Raw genomic sequence first — 18,822 nt, 5'->3', positions numbered from 1 at the left:
CCTGCAGCAAGTAAGAAAAAGTAGACCCAACTCAGGAGAATGTCGTTGATGCTGGTTGTCCCACACACGTTCACATCAGCATTCTTGATAATAGTTATGTGTTCATATGCTGGGGCCTGGAGATTACAGTAAAGAACATTTTCCTTTTTACTTGCAACTTATCTGTGTGCATGCACTGTAGAACATACAGCAGCAGGTGGATTGACATCTCACCCCTATCAGCTGTCATGCCCATAGTGGGCACAGGGGCACGTGCCCCATCAGATTTGTCCTGTTTCAAAAATAAAATATATACAGTATTGTTTAAAAAAGTATACATTTTTGTTTGTTTCTCTCAGGGTTTGGAACCAAAATATTTTTGGGGTTTTGTTCCACTGTTCCAACTAGCAAAATAAAGTTCTGAATTGGTTCCCGAACAAAAAATAAGTACTGGTTTATATCCTTCCTTTCTGTTCCTTTTTTAACCTGTGAATAAACAGTTTTTACATTTAGTTCATTCAATTACTTCACCAGTCAGTGAGGATAGAGCAGGCAAGCTAGTTGTTTACATGAGTAAACAAAAATGTAGGTGTGGAGAGAGTGAGAATGTTGACAAGAATGCTTGAAGCTCTGGGCATCTTATGACATGAAAAAGTACTAAATTGCCATACTTGAGTAAAAGTAAAGATACCTTAATAGAAAATGACTCAAAGTGAGTTACCCAGTAAAATACTACTTGAGTAAAAGTCTAAAAGTATTTGGTTTTAAATATATTTAAGGATTAAAAGTAAATAGAATTGCTAAAATGTACTTATGTATCAAAAGTATAAGCCATTTCAAATTCCTTATATTAAGCAAACCAGGCGGCATCATTTTTTAATTGCCGGATAGCCAGGGGCACACTCCAACACTTGGACATCATTTACAAACGAAGCATTTGTGTTTAGTGAGTCCGCCAGATCAGAGGCAGTAGGGACGACCAGGGATGTTCTCTTGATAAGTGTGTGAATTGGACCATTTTCCTGTCAAAATTAAATGAGTACTTTTGGGTGTCAGGGAAAATGTATGGAGTAAAAAGTACATTATTTTCTTCAGGAATGTAATGAAGTAAAAGTTGGCAAAAATATGAATAGTAAGGTAAAGTACAAATACCCCCCAAAAAACTAATTAAGTAGTACTTTAAAGTATTTTTGCTTAAGTACTTTACACCACTGATTACAGTGCATTCGGATAAGTATTCAGACCCATTCACTTTTTCCACATTTCGTTACGTTACAGCCTTATGGATTAAATCATTTCCCCCCCAAATCAAACGACACACAACACCCCATGACAGAGAAAAAAAACAGATTTTTAATTTTTTTTAGCAAATGTAAAAACATACTAAACTGAAACATCATATTTACATAAGTATTCAGACATTTTACTCAGCACTTTGTTGAAGCACCTTTGGAAGCTATTACAGCCTCGATTCTTCTTGGGTATGACACTACATGCTTGGCACACCTGTATTTGGGGAGTTTCTCCCATTCTCTGCAGATCCTCTCAAGCTCTGTCAGGTTGGATGGGGAGCGTCGCTGCACCGCTATTTTCATGTCTCTCCAGAGATGTTCGATTGGGTTCAAGTCCGGGCTCTGGCTGAGCCACTCAAGGACATTGAGACTTGTCCCGAAGCCACTCCTCCTTTGCTCCGTTAATTTTTCCCTCGATCCTGACTACTCTCCCAGTCCCTGCCGCTGAAAAACATCCGCACAGCATGATGCTGCAACCACCATGCTTCACTGTAGGGATAGTGCCAGGTTTCCTACAGACCTGACACTTAGCATTCAGGCCAAAGAGTTCAATCTTGGCTTCATCAGACCAGAGAATCTTGTTTCTCATGGTCTGTGAGTCCTTTAGGTGCCTTTTGGCAAACTCCAAGCGGGCTGTCATGTGCCTTTTACTGAGGAGTGGCTTCCGTCTACCCTCTACCATAAAGGCCTGATTTGTTGGAGTACTGCAGAGATGGTTGTCCTACTGGAAGGTTCTCCCTTCACCACATAGGAACTCTGGAGCTCTGTCAGAGTGACCATCTGGTTCTTGGTCATCTCCCTGACCAAGGCCCTTCTTCCCTGATTGCTCAGTTTGGCCGGGCTGCCAGCTGTAGGAAGAGTCTTGGTGGTTCCAAACTTCTATTTAAGAATTATGTTTTGGTACCCTTCCCTAGATCTGTGTCTCGACACAATCCTGTCTCGGAGCTCTATGGACAATTCCTTTGACCTCATGGCTTGGTTTTTGCTCTGACATGCATTGTCAACTGTGGAACCTTATAGACAGGTGTGTGTGCCTTTCCAAATCATGTCCAATCAATTGAATGAGCTCAATTTCAAGTCTCATAGCAAAGGGTCTGAATATGTATGTAAATAAGGTATGTTTTTTTATTTGTAATACATTTACAAAATGTTCTAAAAACCTGTTTTCACTTTCACTATGCTTAGATATGCAGGTACATTTACATAATATATATATTTTTAACATACAATTAAGCATAATGATTATGGCTTTAGATTGCAGTTAAACAGTGTTTCAGGCGTTTGAAAAAAAGACTAAATCTCAAATTTACAGACGGGGGCCTAGCCCTCTGGTCCACCCCCCAGTTATACTCACATATTTGTGCCCCCTCTGATTTTCTGGGGTGCATGACTCCCCTCTTAACATCCCAGTGATAAAGATGGATCTTGTCTAACAGGATGGATCTCACATGCTGAGATATAGTAGCCTATCTGATGGCGGTTCAGACAAGCTTTTAGGTCGACAGTCTTGTGCTGGTACTGGTAGGCTGTTTGCTGTAAGCGTTTGATGCTTACAGACAAGTGTCAAGCTAAATCTCCTCATACAGCACATTGTGATACCCTGTTAATGCTGAGTGGGTCTATGGAAAGCAATTATTGCATTTACATTTGTCATTTAGCAGAGGCTCTTAACTAGAGTGATGTATAGTAGTCAGTGCATACATTTTTGCATTGCACTTTCAGTCATTATCTGCTTTTAAATTCCAAATGTAGTGTGTCAGTCAAGGTAAGGAATGGGGTGTGCAATGCCCTGCATTCATTATTCCATATAGAATCATGTTGAATAGAGTTTGAGGCAGTGTAACATGTATACAAAATATTTTCAGAATAGTCCGACTATAACCTTGCAAACCTCCCTCTACAGCCAGCCATGTGTGCGTGATTGGACCCAGCCCAGTCACGCCTGCTGTACCAGTCATGCTGATGCAGTATCACCCAGCCCATCTGCACTGCTAACCCTGACCAACCGGTTTTAACCATGTGTCTGCGTACCAAATGGCACTCTATTGCCTTAAGGCTCTGGTAAAAAGGTAGTGCACTATGTAGGGAAAAGGGTGCCATTTGGGACGCAACCTCTCTGTGACCTGGCTGCAGGGAGTTCGCTACAATCCAATGACGTCTGTTTACTGTAGAATAAGGTACAGCATAAATAACCATTCGTTAAATAAGGGCTACCCTGCAGTTTGCCTTTGTTTGTACACAGGAACCAGGTAATTTAGAAAACAAATGTTTTATTTGTTTTGGTATGTATGTACACATTCCACCGTTGTGAGGAAGGCAGGAGTGAAGGATTAAAATTATCTACACACAATAGACGTAGAGGGGAAAAAAAGGACAGATTAAAACAGAGTACAAGTAAAATGTTTAAAACACTTCAGGTAATAAAATAGATGAGTCATTTTAAAAAGGCCACTTATTATACATTTGGGAAATAACATCTTTCACAGGCTCAATCTAAATGTGAGGGTGCCTTTGCTTGACATGAATGGCCCATAATTCATCAAACATAGAAACGGGGAAATTAAGCAGATTGAAGAGAAAAGGAAATAACTCTGTCCCATTGTCTATCCCTTTTTCATTGACCTTGCTTGATGATGATATCTGACATGTCGTCCACCTTGATGAGCTCCAAATTCTGTTGAATGAAACAATGAATGAGTGAGTGCTGTGATTAACTCTTCCGTCACACTCAACCACCAAGTGAAAACAGTTGATACCAAAGACTATTTGAAATGAAAGACTAATTTCAAGTTTATTTGGCTGTGTTTATACAGGCAGCCCAATAATGATATTTTTTTGGACCAATCAGATCAGCTCTGAAAAGGATCTGATATGAAAATCTCATGTGATTGGTCATAAGACCAATTAGTGAATATTAGAATTGGGCTGCCTGTGTAAACGCAGCCTATTTAGCACAGCCAAGATCAATTAAAGTACACCATGATTCCTTCCACAAACCCTCTCAACTAATAAAACCTCAAAATATTTTGTTTGTTTGTTAATAATGTAGCTTTGTACAACTACATGTCATATGTCAACATAATAACCATGTCTAGAACCAACTTATTTTAGGAATGCTATGATGCTGGCAGTCAGAGGAGTAGCTACTCACCTTCTCATTGGCCAAGTGCAGCAGGGCGACGAACGCCAGGGGCACGGACAGGTTCTGAGCCATGTTGGGGGGCAAGCTTAAGTGACAGGAGAGGAAGGAGAAGACATGGGATTTATTACATTATTTATCAGCACGTATGTCCTATCTACATCCATTTGAGCAAATGAATGTTTGGACCATCCAAAGGCCCTCAGTTGGCAGCAGTCTAAATAAATTATGCATGTCTATCTAGCTACCAGTTTAAGAAAAAGTTGTTCTCCAATGGCAGCTGAGAAAGAACACTAGAGCCATTTGAGAATGGGCCCAGTGCTGATATTAAGGCTTGGTACCTTTGACGCAGTGTCTGTGTGGTCTGGCTAAAGACCTTCTCCCCAGACACTTCTGAAGTCTCCACATTTTCAACCTCCTGTTGAGAGCACAACACTGTTAATCACACGGAAGCAGTCCTGGGTTCAAATACTTTTCAAAATAATTTAAAATACTTCATCTGAGCTTGATTGCGCTTGCCCGTTACAATAGTACCAATAGAAAAATGCAAACACTGCCCACCTGGCACTCCATGCAGACTTAAGCAAACGCTTAAAGTATTTGAACGATTTTTAAATAGTATTTGAACCCAGGTCTGTAAGAAAGAGGCATGGAGAGAGAGAAAAAACAACAACATTTGCAGACCACAGAATACAATCAATGAGACCTGGGGGGAAGAAACATGGAAAGACTTAAAATTGACCTTGGCTGGTTTTTCCAGACTGTCAGTCAGAAGATTCCACATGGTGATCTTGAGCCTCTTCATGTCCATCTTCTTGGCTGTCTTGGCATAGTTTATCTCAATCTTGTTCACCTGAAATGAAAAGTAAAGCTAGGCTTAACAACATTTAAAGGGATAATTCAGCCAAATTAGAAAATGAGATGTTGGTTTCCTTGCCATGTAAGCAGTCTATGGACAAGGTAAGACAGCAATACATGTTTTGGTCTTGTTTATCTGGCCACGTTCTTCAAATGCTAACTTTTCAAAAACACACTTGCTAATCATTGGCTTCCCCTTCCCTCCAGTCTTACCCTGAATGGCTCTGGCACCAGGTCATCCTCCCCGTAGGTGGACACGTCGTCATGGTCTTGTGAGGCGGCGGGGTTACCATCTACACAAGGCTGGGTGTCATCTGTACCCCCACTGAATCCTTCACCATCATCATCACTTTCACCACCCTTATTTATATATATATAGATTGATAGAGACGTAGAGAGATTACCCCATTATTTGAAGCAGCTACTAAACAATTGAGGGTCCAAAATGTGGCATTGATGAGGGATAAATAATGTTATGTTATAATGGCTACTTATTACAAGGTGAAAAAAAGGTATCCGAGGGAAATGAAACGTTGAAAAAGACAGTGTGAGATTGACAGTAGGGTGGTTTCGGACCTGCATTCCGGGGCAGAAGTTGGCTGTGTCATTGGCATTGTTGTAGTCGTAGTCTCCGATGCCTTCCCCCAGCTCTCCAGACAACCTCTTCTGGCCCTCTTTACATAACTGACGTAGAACACACAAGTTAACTGACATAGAGCACATCACGTGTGTTAGTGGCATCACAATCCTCACTTCCAATTAGTCAATGTTTACCATCAAGGTTCTACATTAAATGTGTCATTTTCCCCTCTTTATTGTTGTTGAGTGTGTGTAAGAACAGTGAGAGAAAGAGAAAAGGATTGAGGGGGATAGGTCAGAGAGGGGTAATAAATAGGGCAGAGAGAAAAAGTGAGAGAAGGCGTGCAAATCAAACATGTTAATAGTACATTGGACAACATTGTAGCAGCATATCAGTTCCAGTCAGCTACGGTGATGAAGGTCTGATTGTATCTGGTGGCGGCTGCACATTGTTTTAGCACACCACTGTCCCCCTGTATCGCCATAGACACGCAGGACAGGGTCAACTGGTGTGCGGTACATTTATTTCTATGCTGTTTATTCCATGCTGGTTGGTGGGATAAAGAGAGTGTAAGGGAGAACTTACTGTGCTGGCAGGCTTAAGGCTGAGTTGGGACAGGGTCTCAGGGGGGAACTGGAAGTTTGCAGCCAGAGTGGTCTTCTTGTTGCTTGTGCTGAGGGCTGACCTGGTGTTAGTGGTAGCGGCCTGGGAGAAAAGAAAGGAACATAATAGACAGAAGTGAGAGAACTGTTTGAGTCCATATATGAATGGTGGGGAAACTCCATCAGCAACTAAAATCCACACTTCCTCTGCTGCAGTGAGTAGCATGAAACTGCACAACTGCCTCACACATAGCCTGGGATTGTTAAGACACTTGACCCACGTATTAGCATCAAAACAAATTTACACAAGTGAATAATACAGTAATTGTCACAATTGCAATGGCTCAGAATACTGGCACTTAGTGAGTGATGCTCTTGGGTACGGATCAAACAATGAGGATGAATTGAATCAGCGAACTACAGGGGCAACCAAGGGCTTACTCTAGTGGTGCGGAAGTAGGTGTCAAAGTTGACATCGTCATTAAAGTCGATTTCAAAGGCCTTCTTTGGCTTTCTCTTGCGACCCTCCTTCTCAGGCACGTTGTCCTCTAAACACACAGAGTGAGACAGAGAGCAAGAAGGGAAGAATTAAGATATATTTGGAGGACAATGCTGTTAAGGGAATATCCCAAACATAGGTAAACAACATGGCTCTCTGTGTACAACCACCACCTCACTTTTGTGCAGAGGTTTGAAGCGCCAGTAGCCAGGGCCTGCCCAGGTAGCCATTGTCCTGGGGCTGAAGTAGGAGTACTCTCTGGGCTGGTCGGACAGCTGCAGACACATGGTGGCTATGTCCCCCTCTCCGATGGGAATCACATCCCTGTGAACAGTCATAACATCACAGAACCATGTTCAAATTCATTTGAGATTAATTATAAAAAGACAAACATCAGTTCTTATTAAGTCTAGACTGAAAGAGAAAAAAAAAGGACCAATTTGTGTAAAATAACGAATTAACTTACTAACACGCCATCAGTTCTGTAAGAAAAATTACTTCTGCTCTGATAAGTAACTACATTCTAAAGCTTTATGTCTGGACTGAAGTAGCCCATAGTCAATCGTAGATCTGTTTCTATTCAGAGTCAAATGGTTTCTCTTCCTTCATCCTGACATCTAAACTGGATATTTAAAATGGCTAACTTTTTTTTCCTTCTTATAAATATTTGAATGACATACACCGAGTGCACAAAACATTAGGAACACTTGCTCTTTTCATGAGAGACTGACCAGGTGAACGCTATGATCCATTATTGATATCACTTGTTAAATCCACTTCAAATCAGTGTAGATGAAGGGGGGAGACAGGTCAACAACAAAAAAGTTAAGCCTTGAGACAATTGGATTGTGTATGTGTGCCATTCAGAGGGTGAAAGGGCAAGACAAAAATATTTAAGTGCCTTTGAACGGGGTCAGTAGTAGGTTCCAGGTGCACTGGTTTGTGTCAAGAACCGCAAAGCTGTTTTCAAAGCAGTTTTCATGCTGAACAGTTTGTGTGGATCAAGAATGGTCCCACCACCCCAAGGACATCCAGCCAACTTAACACAACTGTGGGAAGCATTGGAGTCAACATGGGCCAGCATCCCTGTGGAACGCTTTCGACACCTCGTAGAGTCCATGCCCCGTTAAATTGAGGCTGTTCTGAGGGAAAAGGGGGCTGCAACTCAATATTAGGAAGGTGTTCCTAATGCTTTGTACACTCGGTGTATACCCATTGATTCTTGAAGAACGTAACCTATAAATGCCTCATGAGCTAAGTTCAACTGTCATAGCCCATCAGAACATCAAATGTACGCTTGTTTTACTCCAATGTCTGTAAACAAAATAGCCTCAAAACATGGTTAAAACAAATGTTTCTGGTCAGTCCCTGCATCCATAGCTCTCTCTATGAATTTGAGAGTGGTTACATTTCTCCAGCCTCATCCCTCAGCTTTTTGTTATCGTTTCAACTGCTGATAGATGCTTTACTGGGTCTGTTACGGTCATAAATGTTTTAACACTCAGGAGATCATGGTAAAAACTCAAGGCAGATCAAAGTCACTTCAAGCTACCTGACCCATTCAGAAAAGGATTACCCCTTGGTGCCTCATGAAACACCCCTGGGATCCTCTACAGGGATAAACAAGCAGAGTACCCCCCCCCCAAAAAAATACGTTACCCCATGGTTGTTACCACCCGGTAAAAAATAAAATATCCTCACCTTCCTCTCCCGGGCCCTCCAGCCTCACAGCGATCCTTGTGTTCCTTGGAGCCGTCGCCACCATGGTCCCCCTGACCCTCCTCATAGTCTCCATCAAAATCACCCCCAAAGTCCTGACACTCCTCCTCGTCTGCCTCCGCGTTCACGTCAAACACGTGACCCCCCTGCTTCATCTTCTCCAGCATCTGGTTCATGGTCTGTATAGGACAACAGTTTATATAGAGACTATAGCTACCGTTTCAAACTATACATCCAATCTGACCATCTGTATAATCCCCCCCCCCCCCAAAAAAGACTGGGTGTCCCAAATGGCACCCTATTCCCTATATAGTGCACTACTTTTGACCAGTGCTCTATAGGCCTTGGTCAAAAGTGGTGCACCATATAGGGAAAAGGATGCCATTTGAGACACAGGCTGTGTATATTGCCAGTGTATATGTTGCTCTGACCTGGTCAGGGTTCCAGCTGGTGAAAGAGAAGTCTGCCAGGGAAGGGCAGATAGAGCTCTTCTCCTGGATCCGCTGGAGACCACCTGTCAATCACACAATCAACACATTTACATGCTTGATAACATTATCGGAACATGTAGGCCAACTGCCAATACCTTAGCTTACAGCATCACTCAATGATCAGTAGAACCAGATGAGTCTGCTAAAATCAAGAGATACTATGCTAGTCCATTAGGGGGCAGTACACAACAACAAAAAGCACAGGGGCTGTATTTATCATGCATCTAAGATGAGAAGTGCTGATGATATCAGGCTCCCCTTATTCATATTATATTATTTAAAAGGAAAAACTGATCCTAAATCAGCACTTCTACTCTGAGGCGCTTGCTACATATGGCTCAGTGTGTTGACACGGTCAGTGTTACCTGTGAAGGGTGTTGCAGGGACGCGCTGCGGTGGAGGCTGGGAGTAAGAGGGCCTGGAGTGCAGCAGGGTCATGTGGGAGGGAAAGAGGAGCTCACAGCGACTGTCCTCACTGAACAACACTGATAGGAAGACGCCTGCCGTGCTGCTCTCATCGAAGGACGACGCCATGCGCTGGAACATGGGGTCCACCTGGAGTTGGATGGACGATAATGAGGAGGGGGATAATATGTGTGAGTTTACCATGAATGAGCTTTGTAGAAACTCACACAACCCAGGCTAGATCCATACTCTCAGGAAATATGATAATAAGTCCTCACATTAAATCAAGGCATTCCTAATCAATTCCATCACTATTCAATGTCTGGCTATCAGTCTCAAAGATTTCCATGTGAATCCACAATGAACACAAGTGTAGCCAGGGTTGCATCCCAAAGGGCACCCTATTCCTTAAATAGTGCACTACTGTCGACCAGATCCTTCCCTATATTGCGGGTGTAGCATTTCGCTACACTAGCAATATATGTGTATGTGACCAATCAAATTTGATATAGGGAAGAGGGTGCCATTTGGGACTCAAGCACTCTTTGGCTACCAGTCTCGAAGATTTCCAACTGAATACACAATGAACACAGGCATAGCCTGGTCCTTTAACTTAGGCCAGTCCTGGAGCAGGAAACCATCCCTTACCTCACACTTCCTCTCAGACTCAGAGCTGTTGATGTTGCTCAGGTTCTGCTCCACAGTCTTCTTGGGAGGCCTCTTCTTCTTCACCACCTGCTTAGCAGCCAGCTCACCTTCAGCCCCCTCCTCCATCTCTCCTCCTTCCCCTGCTCCATGCTCTACACACAGACAGGCACACAGACAGACAAGGTTCAAACAGAAGCTGTTGATCTTTTATTAAATTACAGAAAGTCAGTGTTGCACCCTATTCCCTATATAGTGCACTATCCTATGGACCCTGGTTAAATGTAGTGCACTATAGGGAGAATAGTTTGTAATTTGGGAAAAAAACAGGACAGTTTATAGATGTTATAGTTAAGAGGCTCTCACCTTCCCCAGGCTTGGTCTCAGCACCCAGTCCCCCCAGCACTCTGTAGGCATCAGCATGGACAGCATCCACTCTGACCGCGTAAATCTTGGTGCTGGCGTCCAAGGTACCCGCTGCCACCTTGGCAGGGACAGAGAAACAGTATGAGATGGTTACTCTCTCATACAGCCAACAGACGCTAGGCCAGTAAAGTGAAATTAATAGTCTATCATAAGCTTCATTATTTTGGAGTAGGCCTATAAAAACAATGAATATCTTAAGTGGTTGGGCTATAAGTGCATTTCGTCTCTCTCCATTACCAGATTATACTTTCATCTCCTCAATAGTAGCACAAATCTGAAGAAAGTCTCGTGTAAAAAGGAAATTCAAAGAGACAAATAAACAGAAACTACAACAATGGAATAATTTGTGTCTAAAGCCATACCTTGAAATTTGTGAGCTCAGAATCCTTCTGTTTGAGGATGTCAGCCATGTAGTCAATCAGGTGGAGACCAAAGGCATTCTTGGTGGTAATTTTCTACAATAATAGAACAACAAGGCTTTGTAAATCTGAGATGCCAGTTTCTAATAACTTACATGGTTGGAGATATGATGCAATAAGAAATGAGGGAGAGCAACAACATTTCCTTGGGATGGATTCTGCCCCTCTTAGAAGTGGCTGTTAAAGATAGTAAATATGTGAATGGACATTCTGCTTACATTTTCAGTGGAGAGTTTGATGCAGGTGGAGTAATGCTCTGAGATCTGTGCATTTGACAGCTTAGGCACAGCGGCAGGGGTCCCGGTGGAGCTGAATACAAAAACACGGATTGTATCTTATACAAAGGTCTAAAAATCAATATGACACCTGTCAAGATTGTGTTAACTTAATTACTAGCAAAAAGAGGGTTTGGGGTGCCCTACCTATGAGAGGTAGATTCATTAAATGAAGAGTCAGTGGCGGCTTGCAGATCAATGACCCGGGATCTGCGCCTCTGACGCCGCTCCAGCTCATCATCGTTGCCGGGGAAAGATGCGAGGAGCGGGGTGCTGATGGCGGCAGGAGAGGCGCCCTTGTGCTTCAGGGACGGTGAGGCCCACTGACGTACCCGGGAGATGGGTGTGGAGGATGCGCTCATCGTGACTGTCCGGGGGAGAGACGGACACAGTGATGCACTTTCAGTTCTATATTCCTCTCTGCTTCCTAAAGTTGCATTTAGACAAGTTATACTGTAACTAGCTACCGTTGCCATTATCTGTTAAATTCAACAGTTGGATATAGGAGCCTAGCTAACGCTACCAAGGCAAAGAAGGCTTGATTTGACAATCAAAGCAGTAATAACATTTTGTTGTTGGCAAGTAACCTTAGCTAGTTAGTAGGGCTGCACAAGCAAAATCCAGCCTAGCTAACTAATGTTAGCTAGATAGAGCAACGTATCGTTTGTGATTGTTGTTACGGTTAGCAGTGATACCAACGTTAACTAACCAACGATGTAGCTTAAAGACATGACACGCTGGATTAGTTTGCTAAATTGCTATAGGTATCTGACATCAGTGAGTGAACTAACTAACGTTAGCTAACTTGCTATCCTACGGAACATGTTTTAGCTTACGCTAGCTAGCTACGAATGCTGGATGAAAACAAAAAAAACTGTAGATCGATTTCATACATTACCTCGATTATATCCAACGCTTCTGCAACAGTGAACGTATCTTTCTTTATATAAATATGAAACTGCCTAAATTAACATGAAGCGTGTTTTACTTTGTACTGATGCACTTTTGTTCCTGATCACATTTGAATTTTTGCGCCGAACGGTTTACGTAACGACAGTATGCGTCACCACGTGGAATCAAGAATCTAAACACTCAACTCCGCCCATACCAACATTTTCGGCAGAGAGGTTTCTTCTGCATGCATCCACCTGTGCTGGCATGTACGATCAATCATGATCTGCCCCATTCTGTACTACCAGGAAATTCAAATTCAAAACCAAATAAATCCCTAACTTCTACCATACCCCCCCCCCCCTCTCCCCAAAACCCCTCCCCAACCCCATTAAACGTTATCTATATCATGCTGAAACACTCCACCATTAGGATTGTTCAGCATGTCAACAACCTTTTCTTTTTTTACTTTATATATAGATTTTCATATATAACAACAAAAACAGTACAACCACAACCCCTCATTTTCCATCCATCCATCCCCTCTCCCCACCAAGGCATCTATAAAAGTAAGTTAAATATGAAAGAAAAACAGAAACAAACAGTAATAGAAACAAAAACAATGGGAAAAAGTTACATAAAAATGCTTATGTGCACAAATGGCCACTAGAACAGACATTACTGCTTACCAAACTATGCAAGTTACACTAAGTAAAAGACAGGCTCTTCACGTATTGTATTAATGGGGACCAGGTTAAGCCAACTCTAAACGGCATGAGAGGACCTTAGTGAGAAAGTTATAATCGCAGCACAAAAGGCTATAGGGCGGTATGAGCCACAGTCTAGGGGATTCTTGTCTTTTTTAAGCAAAACCGAAATAGTCACCTGGGTAAGTGTCTGTGGCAGTTTCTGACTAGAAAGGATTTTCATTGTACATTGAGCTGAGGATAGGGGATAATTTAGAGGAGAATGCTTTATAAAATGTAATAGGGAAGCCATCAGGCCCAGGGGCTTTACCGCTCTGCATGGACTGGATTCCCAGAGCAGCTTCATCATCACTTATTGAGGCATCCATGTTGATTTGTTCATCTGAATTGAGACAGGGGATGTCCAGATTGTCTAGAAATGCATGCATGCGAGATGTGTCAGGAAATGCCTCTGACGAGTAAAGAGCAAAATAGAATTGCTTAAATTGATTGTTATTTTATTTCACCTTTATTTAACCAGGTAGGCCAGTTGAGAACAAGTTCTCATTTACAACTGCGACCTGGCCAAGATAAAGCAAAGCAGTGCAACACAAACAACAACACAGGAATAAACAAATGTACAGTCAATAACACAATAGAAAAAAAGTCTATATACAGTGTGTGCAAATGGCATGAGGAGGTAAGGCAATAAATGGGCCATAGTAGCGAAATAATTAGAATTTAGCAAATTAACACTGGAGGGGTAGATGTGCAGAGGATGATGTGCAAGTAGAAATACTGGTGTGCAAAAGAGCAAAAAGTAAATAAAAACAATATGGGGATGAGGTAGGTAGATTGAATGGGCTATTTACAGATGGGCTGTGTACAGCTGCAGCAATCGGTTAGCTGCTCAGATAGCTGATGTTTAAAGTTAGTGAGGGAGATATAAGTCTCCAATTTCAGCGAATTTTGCAATTCGTTCCAGTCATTGGCAGCAGAGAACTGGAAGGAAAGGCGGCCAAAGGAGGTGTTGGCTTTGGGGATGAGCAGTGAGATATACCTGCTGTAGCGCGTGCTACGGGTGGGTGTTGTTATCATGACCAGTGAGCTGAGATAAGGCGGAGCTTTACCTAGCAAAGACTTATAGATGACCTGGAGCCAGTGGGTCTGCGACGAATATGTAGCTAGAGCCAGCCGACGAGAGCATACAGATCGCAGTGGTGGGTGGTGTATGGGGCTTTGGTGACAAAACGGATGGCACTGTGATAGACTGCATCCAGTTCGCTGAGTAGAATGTTGGAGGCTATTTTGTAAATGACATTGTCGAAGTCGAGGATTGGTAGGATAGTCATTTTTATGAGGGTATGTTTGGCGGTGTAAGTGAAGGAGGCTTTGTTGCGAAATAGGAAGCCGATTCTAGATTTAATTTTGGATTGGAGATGTTTAATATGAGTCTGGAAGGAGAGTTTACAGTCTAGCCAGACACCTAGGTATTTGTAGTTGTCCACATATTCTAAGTCAGAACTGTCCAGAGTAGTGATGCTAGTCGGGCGGGCGGGTGCGGGCAGTGATCGATTGAAAAGCAGGCATTTAGTTTTACTGGCATTTAAGAGCAGTTGGAGGCCACGGAAGGAGTGTTGTATGGCATTGAAGCTCGTTTGGAAGTTTGTTAACACAGTGTCCAAACAAGGGCCAGATGTATACAGAATGGTGTCGTCTGCGTGGTGGATCAGGGAATCACCCACAGCAAGAGCGACATCATTGATATATACAGAGAAAAGAGTTTGCCCGAGAATTGAACCCTGTGGTACCCCCATAGAGACTGCCAGAGGTACGGACAACAGGCCCTCCGAATTTGACACACTGAACTCTATCTGATAAGTAGTTGATGAACCAGGAGAGGCAGTCATTAAATTACCAAATGTAAAAACACTACAGTATTCCAGCTATATCAAATGACTGTTGAGTCTGCCGATAAGAATGTGGTGATTGACAGAGTCGAAAGCCTTGGCCAGGTCGATGAAGACGGCTGCCCAGTACTGTCTTTTATCGATGGCGTTATGATATCGTTTAATACCTTGAGCGTGGCTGAGGTGTACCGTGACCAGCTCGGAAACCAGATTGCACAGCGGGGAAGGTACGGTGGGATTCGATATGGTCAGTGATCTGTTTATTAACTTGGCTTTCGAAGACGTTAGAAAGGCAGGGCAGGATGGATATACAGTTGAAGTCAGAAGTTGATATACACTTAGGTTGGAGTCATTAAAACTCGTTTTTCAACAACTTCACAAATTTCTTGTTAACAAACTATAGTTTTGGCAAGTCGGTTAGGACATCTACTTTGTGCATGACACAAGTCATTTTTCCAACAAATGTTTACAGACAGATTATTTCACTTATAATTAATTTACTGTATCACAATTCCAGTGGGTCAGAAGTTTACATACACTAAGTTGACTGTGCCTTTAAACAGTTTGGAAAATTCCAGAAAATGATGTCATGGCTTTAGAACTTTCTGATAGGCTAATTGACATCATTTCAGTCAATTGGAGGTGTACCTGTGGATGTATTTTAAGGCCTACCTTCAAACTCAGTGTCTCTTTGCATGACATCATGGGAAAATCAAAAGAAATCAGCCAAGACCTCAGAAAAAAATTGTAGACCTCCACAAGTCTGGTTCATCCTTGGGAGCAATTTCAAAACGCCTGAAGGTACCACGTTCATCTGTACAAACAATAGTACGCAAGTATAAACACCATGGGATCATGCAGCCGTCATACCGCTCAGGAAGGAGACGCGTTCTGTCTCCTAGAGATTAATGTACTTTGGTGCGAAAAGTGCAAATCAATCCCAGAACAACAGCAAAGGACCTTATGAAGAATCTGGAGGAAACAGGTACAAAAGTATCTATATCCACAGTAAAACAAATCCTATATCGACATAACCTGAAAGGCCACTGAGCAAGGAAGAAGCCACTGCTCCAAAACCGCCATAAAAAAGTCAGACTACAGTTTGCAACTGCACATGGGGACAAAGATCGTACTTTTTGGAAGAATGTCCTCTGGTCTGATGAAACAAAAGTAGAACTGTTTGGCCATAATGACCAACGTTATGTTCGGAGGAAAAAGGGGGAGGCTTGCAAGCCGAAGAACACCATCCAAACAGTGAAGCACGGGGTGGCAGCATCATGTTGTGGGGGTGCTTTACTGCAGCAGGGACTGGTGCAGTTCCCAAAATAGATGGCATCATGAGGCAGGATAATTATGTGGATATATTGAAGAAACATCACAAGACATCAGTCAGGAAGTTAAAGCTTGGTCACAAATGGGTCTTCCAAAGTTGTGGAAAATGGCTTAAGGACAACAAAGTCAAGGTATTGGAGTGACCATCACAAAGCCCTGACCTCATCCTATAGAACATTTGTGGGCAGAACTGAAAAAGCGTGTGCGAGCAAGGAGGCCTACAAACCTGACTCCGTTACACCAGCTTTGTCAGGAGAAATGGGCCAAAATTCACCCAACTATTATTCTGACATTTCAAATTCTTAAAATAAAGTGGTGATCCTCACTGACCTAAGACAGGGAATGTTTACTCAGGAATTGTGAAAAACTGAGTTTAAATGTATTTGGCTAAGGTGTATATAAACTTCTGACTTCAACTGTAGGTCTGTAACAGTTTGGGTCTAGAGTGTCACCCCCTTTGAAGAGGGGGATGACCGCGGCAGCTTTCCAATCTTTAGGGACCTCGGACGATATGAAAGAGAGGTTGAACAGACTGGTAATAGGGGTTGCAACAATGGTGGTGGATAATTTTAGAAAGCGACGGTCCAGATTGTTGATATGTTTCAGATTGGTAGAAGTTAAATCAGCTGCAACACAGATTTCAGGTATGGTTCCGCTAGCAGCGGATTGTCGAAGCTGGTGAGATAACAACTTGCCAGCTTTCTCTCCATGTTCATAGAATTTTTGCGTCGACTAAACCAGAAGCTGCTCTGTTGGTTTGGTGGAAAGGTTGTCAAATTTCCGATTGGTGTAACAGTCTCTCTTTGTAGAGTTCAGTGGTCGCAGAAGAGGTATATCTGTTGTCCATATGTAGAATGAGTTGAGATAGCTCCAATAGGCGTTTGGTGCGCTGTTTGTTGTCATACACTGTGTATGAAATAATTTGGCCCCTTAGATATGTTATTAACGACTCCCACACAGTAGAGTGAGACACGTCAGGGGTGCAGTTGATCTGTAAAAGACATCAATGTGAGTTGATATGTATTTTTTAAAGGCACCACGCGTGTTGTGACACAGTACAGTCCGGAAAGCGGATATTTGGCTGGACAGGGCTAAAGTCTGAGATAACCATGCTGTGATATTGGCTATTAGTTACAAAAGGAAGAATTCTATTATCCAGCAGGAAAAATTAAATCCTAGAGTATGAGCGAGACTGGAGAAAAAAAGGAGTACTCTTCAGCAGTGGGATTGCTCCTCCTCCATGGATCAGACAAATTATAGGATTCTAGAAATGAGTTGATTGCTGCGCCTGATTTTGAAATTACATTGTTGGGCTTCGGTCTGGATCTGTCTAGGCTTGGATGCAATACACAATTGAAATCTCCGCCCAATATCAGCTGATGAGAGTTTAGGTCGCGAAGTGTTGCGATGAGGTCCGAGAATAATTGAGCGTTATCCCAATTAGGAACATAGAGGTTAGCCAGAATAACCTGTGTGCTAAACAATTTCCCCATCACTATAATATATCTGTCATTAGTATCTGAAATGACTTTGGAGGAGACAAACGGGGTGCCTTTTCTGATAAGGATGGCTGCCTCTCTGGCCTTAGCACCAAAGTTGGAGTGAAATATTTGGTCTACCCATCCTCTCTTTAGTTTATCATGGTCACTGGACCGGAGATGGGTCTCTTGGAAAAAAACAATGTCCGGACTTAAGGACTTAAGATGAGCATACACTCGGCTACGCTTGACCCCCTGGTTAATTCCTTTCACGTTCCAGCTGATAAAGCATGTGTAGCCTAGAGTATGTGAATTAGGCATAGTCATAGAAATCAGAAATTAATGTTAGTACGATCACATGGCCAGTGTGCTGAAAGGTCAGAGTAATAAAATATAAAGAAAAGAAAAAACAGCTAAAAACAACAAAATACCCAGAGGAAAACCTTGGACCACTATGCTGACCTTCCCCCTTTTGGAAGGCTGCATCTACCTCTCCTAGATTAATGTAAAATGCTACCATGCTCAAATCAAATCAAAGTTTATTTGTCACGTGCGCCGAATACAACAGGTGTAGACCTTTCAGTGAAATGCTTACTTACAGGCTCTAACCAATAGTGCAAAAAAGGTGTTAGGTGAACAATAGGTAAGTAAAGAAATAATACAGTAAAAAGACAGGCTATATACAGTAGCGAGGCTATAAAAGTAGCGAGGCTACATACAGACACCGGTTAGTCAGGCTGATTGAGGTAGTATGTACATGTAAATATGGTTAAAGAGACTATGCATATATGATGAACAGAGAGTAGCAGTAGTGTAAAAGAGGGGTTGGCGGGTGGCGGGACACAATGCAGATAGCTCGGTTAGCCAATGTGCGGGAGCACTGGTTGGTCGGCCCAAATGAGGTAGTATGTACATGAATGTATAGTTAAAGTGACTATGCATATATGATAAACAGAGAGTAGCAGCAGCGTAAAAAGAGGGGTGGGGGGGTTGGTGGGGGCACACAATGCAAATAGCCCGGGTAGCCATTTGATTACCTGTTCAGGAGTCTTATGGCTTGGGGGTAAAAACTGTTGAGAAGCCTTTTTGTCCTAGACTTGGCACTCCGATACCGCTTGCCATGCGGTAATAGAGAGAACAGTCTATGACTGGGGTGGCTGGGGTCTTGACAATTTTTAGGGCCTTCCTCTGACACC

The 18,822-nt window shown here is 42.6% G+C and overlaps 1 protein-coding gene across 1 annotated transcript; it reads right to left on the bottom strand.

Annotated features, from left to right (window-relative positions):
- Positions 1-3,524: 3,524 nt before the first annotated feature.
- Positions 3,525-12,410, bottom strand: LOC106585119 (condensin complex subunit 2). Its single transcript, XM_014170968.2, has 18 exons — positions 12,228-12,410; positions 11,477-11,696; positions 11,273-11,363; positions 10,998-11,090; positions 10,576-10,693; positions 10,213-10,364; positions 9,525-9,714; positions 9,100-9,182; positions 8,651-8,847; positions 7,128-7,273; positions 6,892-6,998; positions 6,434-6,553; positions 5,845-5,952; positions 5,482-5,628; positions 5,153-5,263; positions 4,752-4,828; positions 4,423-4,498; positions 3,525-3,945 (listed from the first exon to the last, which is right to left on the bottom strand). Exons 2-18 carry the CDS (start codon positions 11,689-11,691, stop codon positions 3,886-3,888), a joined length of 2,091 nt encoding a protein of 696 aa, XP_014026443.1. The 5' UTR covers positions 11,692-11,696; positions 12,228-12,410; the 3' UTR covers positions 3,525-3,885.
- Between the last annotated feature and the right edge of the window lie 6,412 nt (positions 12,411-18,822).

Source organism: Salmo salar, chromosome ssa24, assembly GCF_905237065.1.
Source record: "Salmo salar chromosome ssa24, Ssal_v3.1, whole genome shotgun sequence".
In the NCBI taxonomy this organism is placed as follows: domain Eukaryota; kingdom Metazoa; phylum Chordata; class Actinopteri; order Salmoniformes; family Salmonidae; genus Salmo; species Salmo salar.
The sequence above is the reverse complement of the archived record's forward strand: the minus strand, read 5'-3'. Positions and strand labels throughout refer to the sequence as shown.

Coding starts and splice junctions, on each gene's coding strand:
- LOC106585119 (XM_014170968.2), bottom strand. CDS start 11,691: ATGAGCGCATCCTCCACACCCATCTCCCGGGTACGTCAGTGGGCCTCA. Junction 10,694..10,997: donor CTGAGCTCACAAATTTCAAG/GTATGGCTTTAG, acceptor GTCCCTGCCAAG/GTGGCAGCGGGTACCTTGGA. Junction 6,999..7,127: donor CTTCAAACCTCTGCACAAAA/GTGAGGTGGTGG, acceptor CTGTGTGTTTAG/AGGACAACGTGCCTGAGAAG.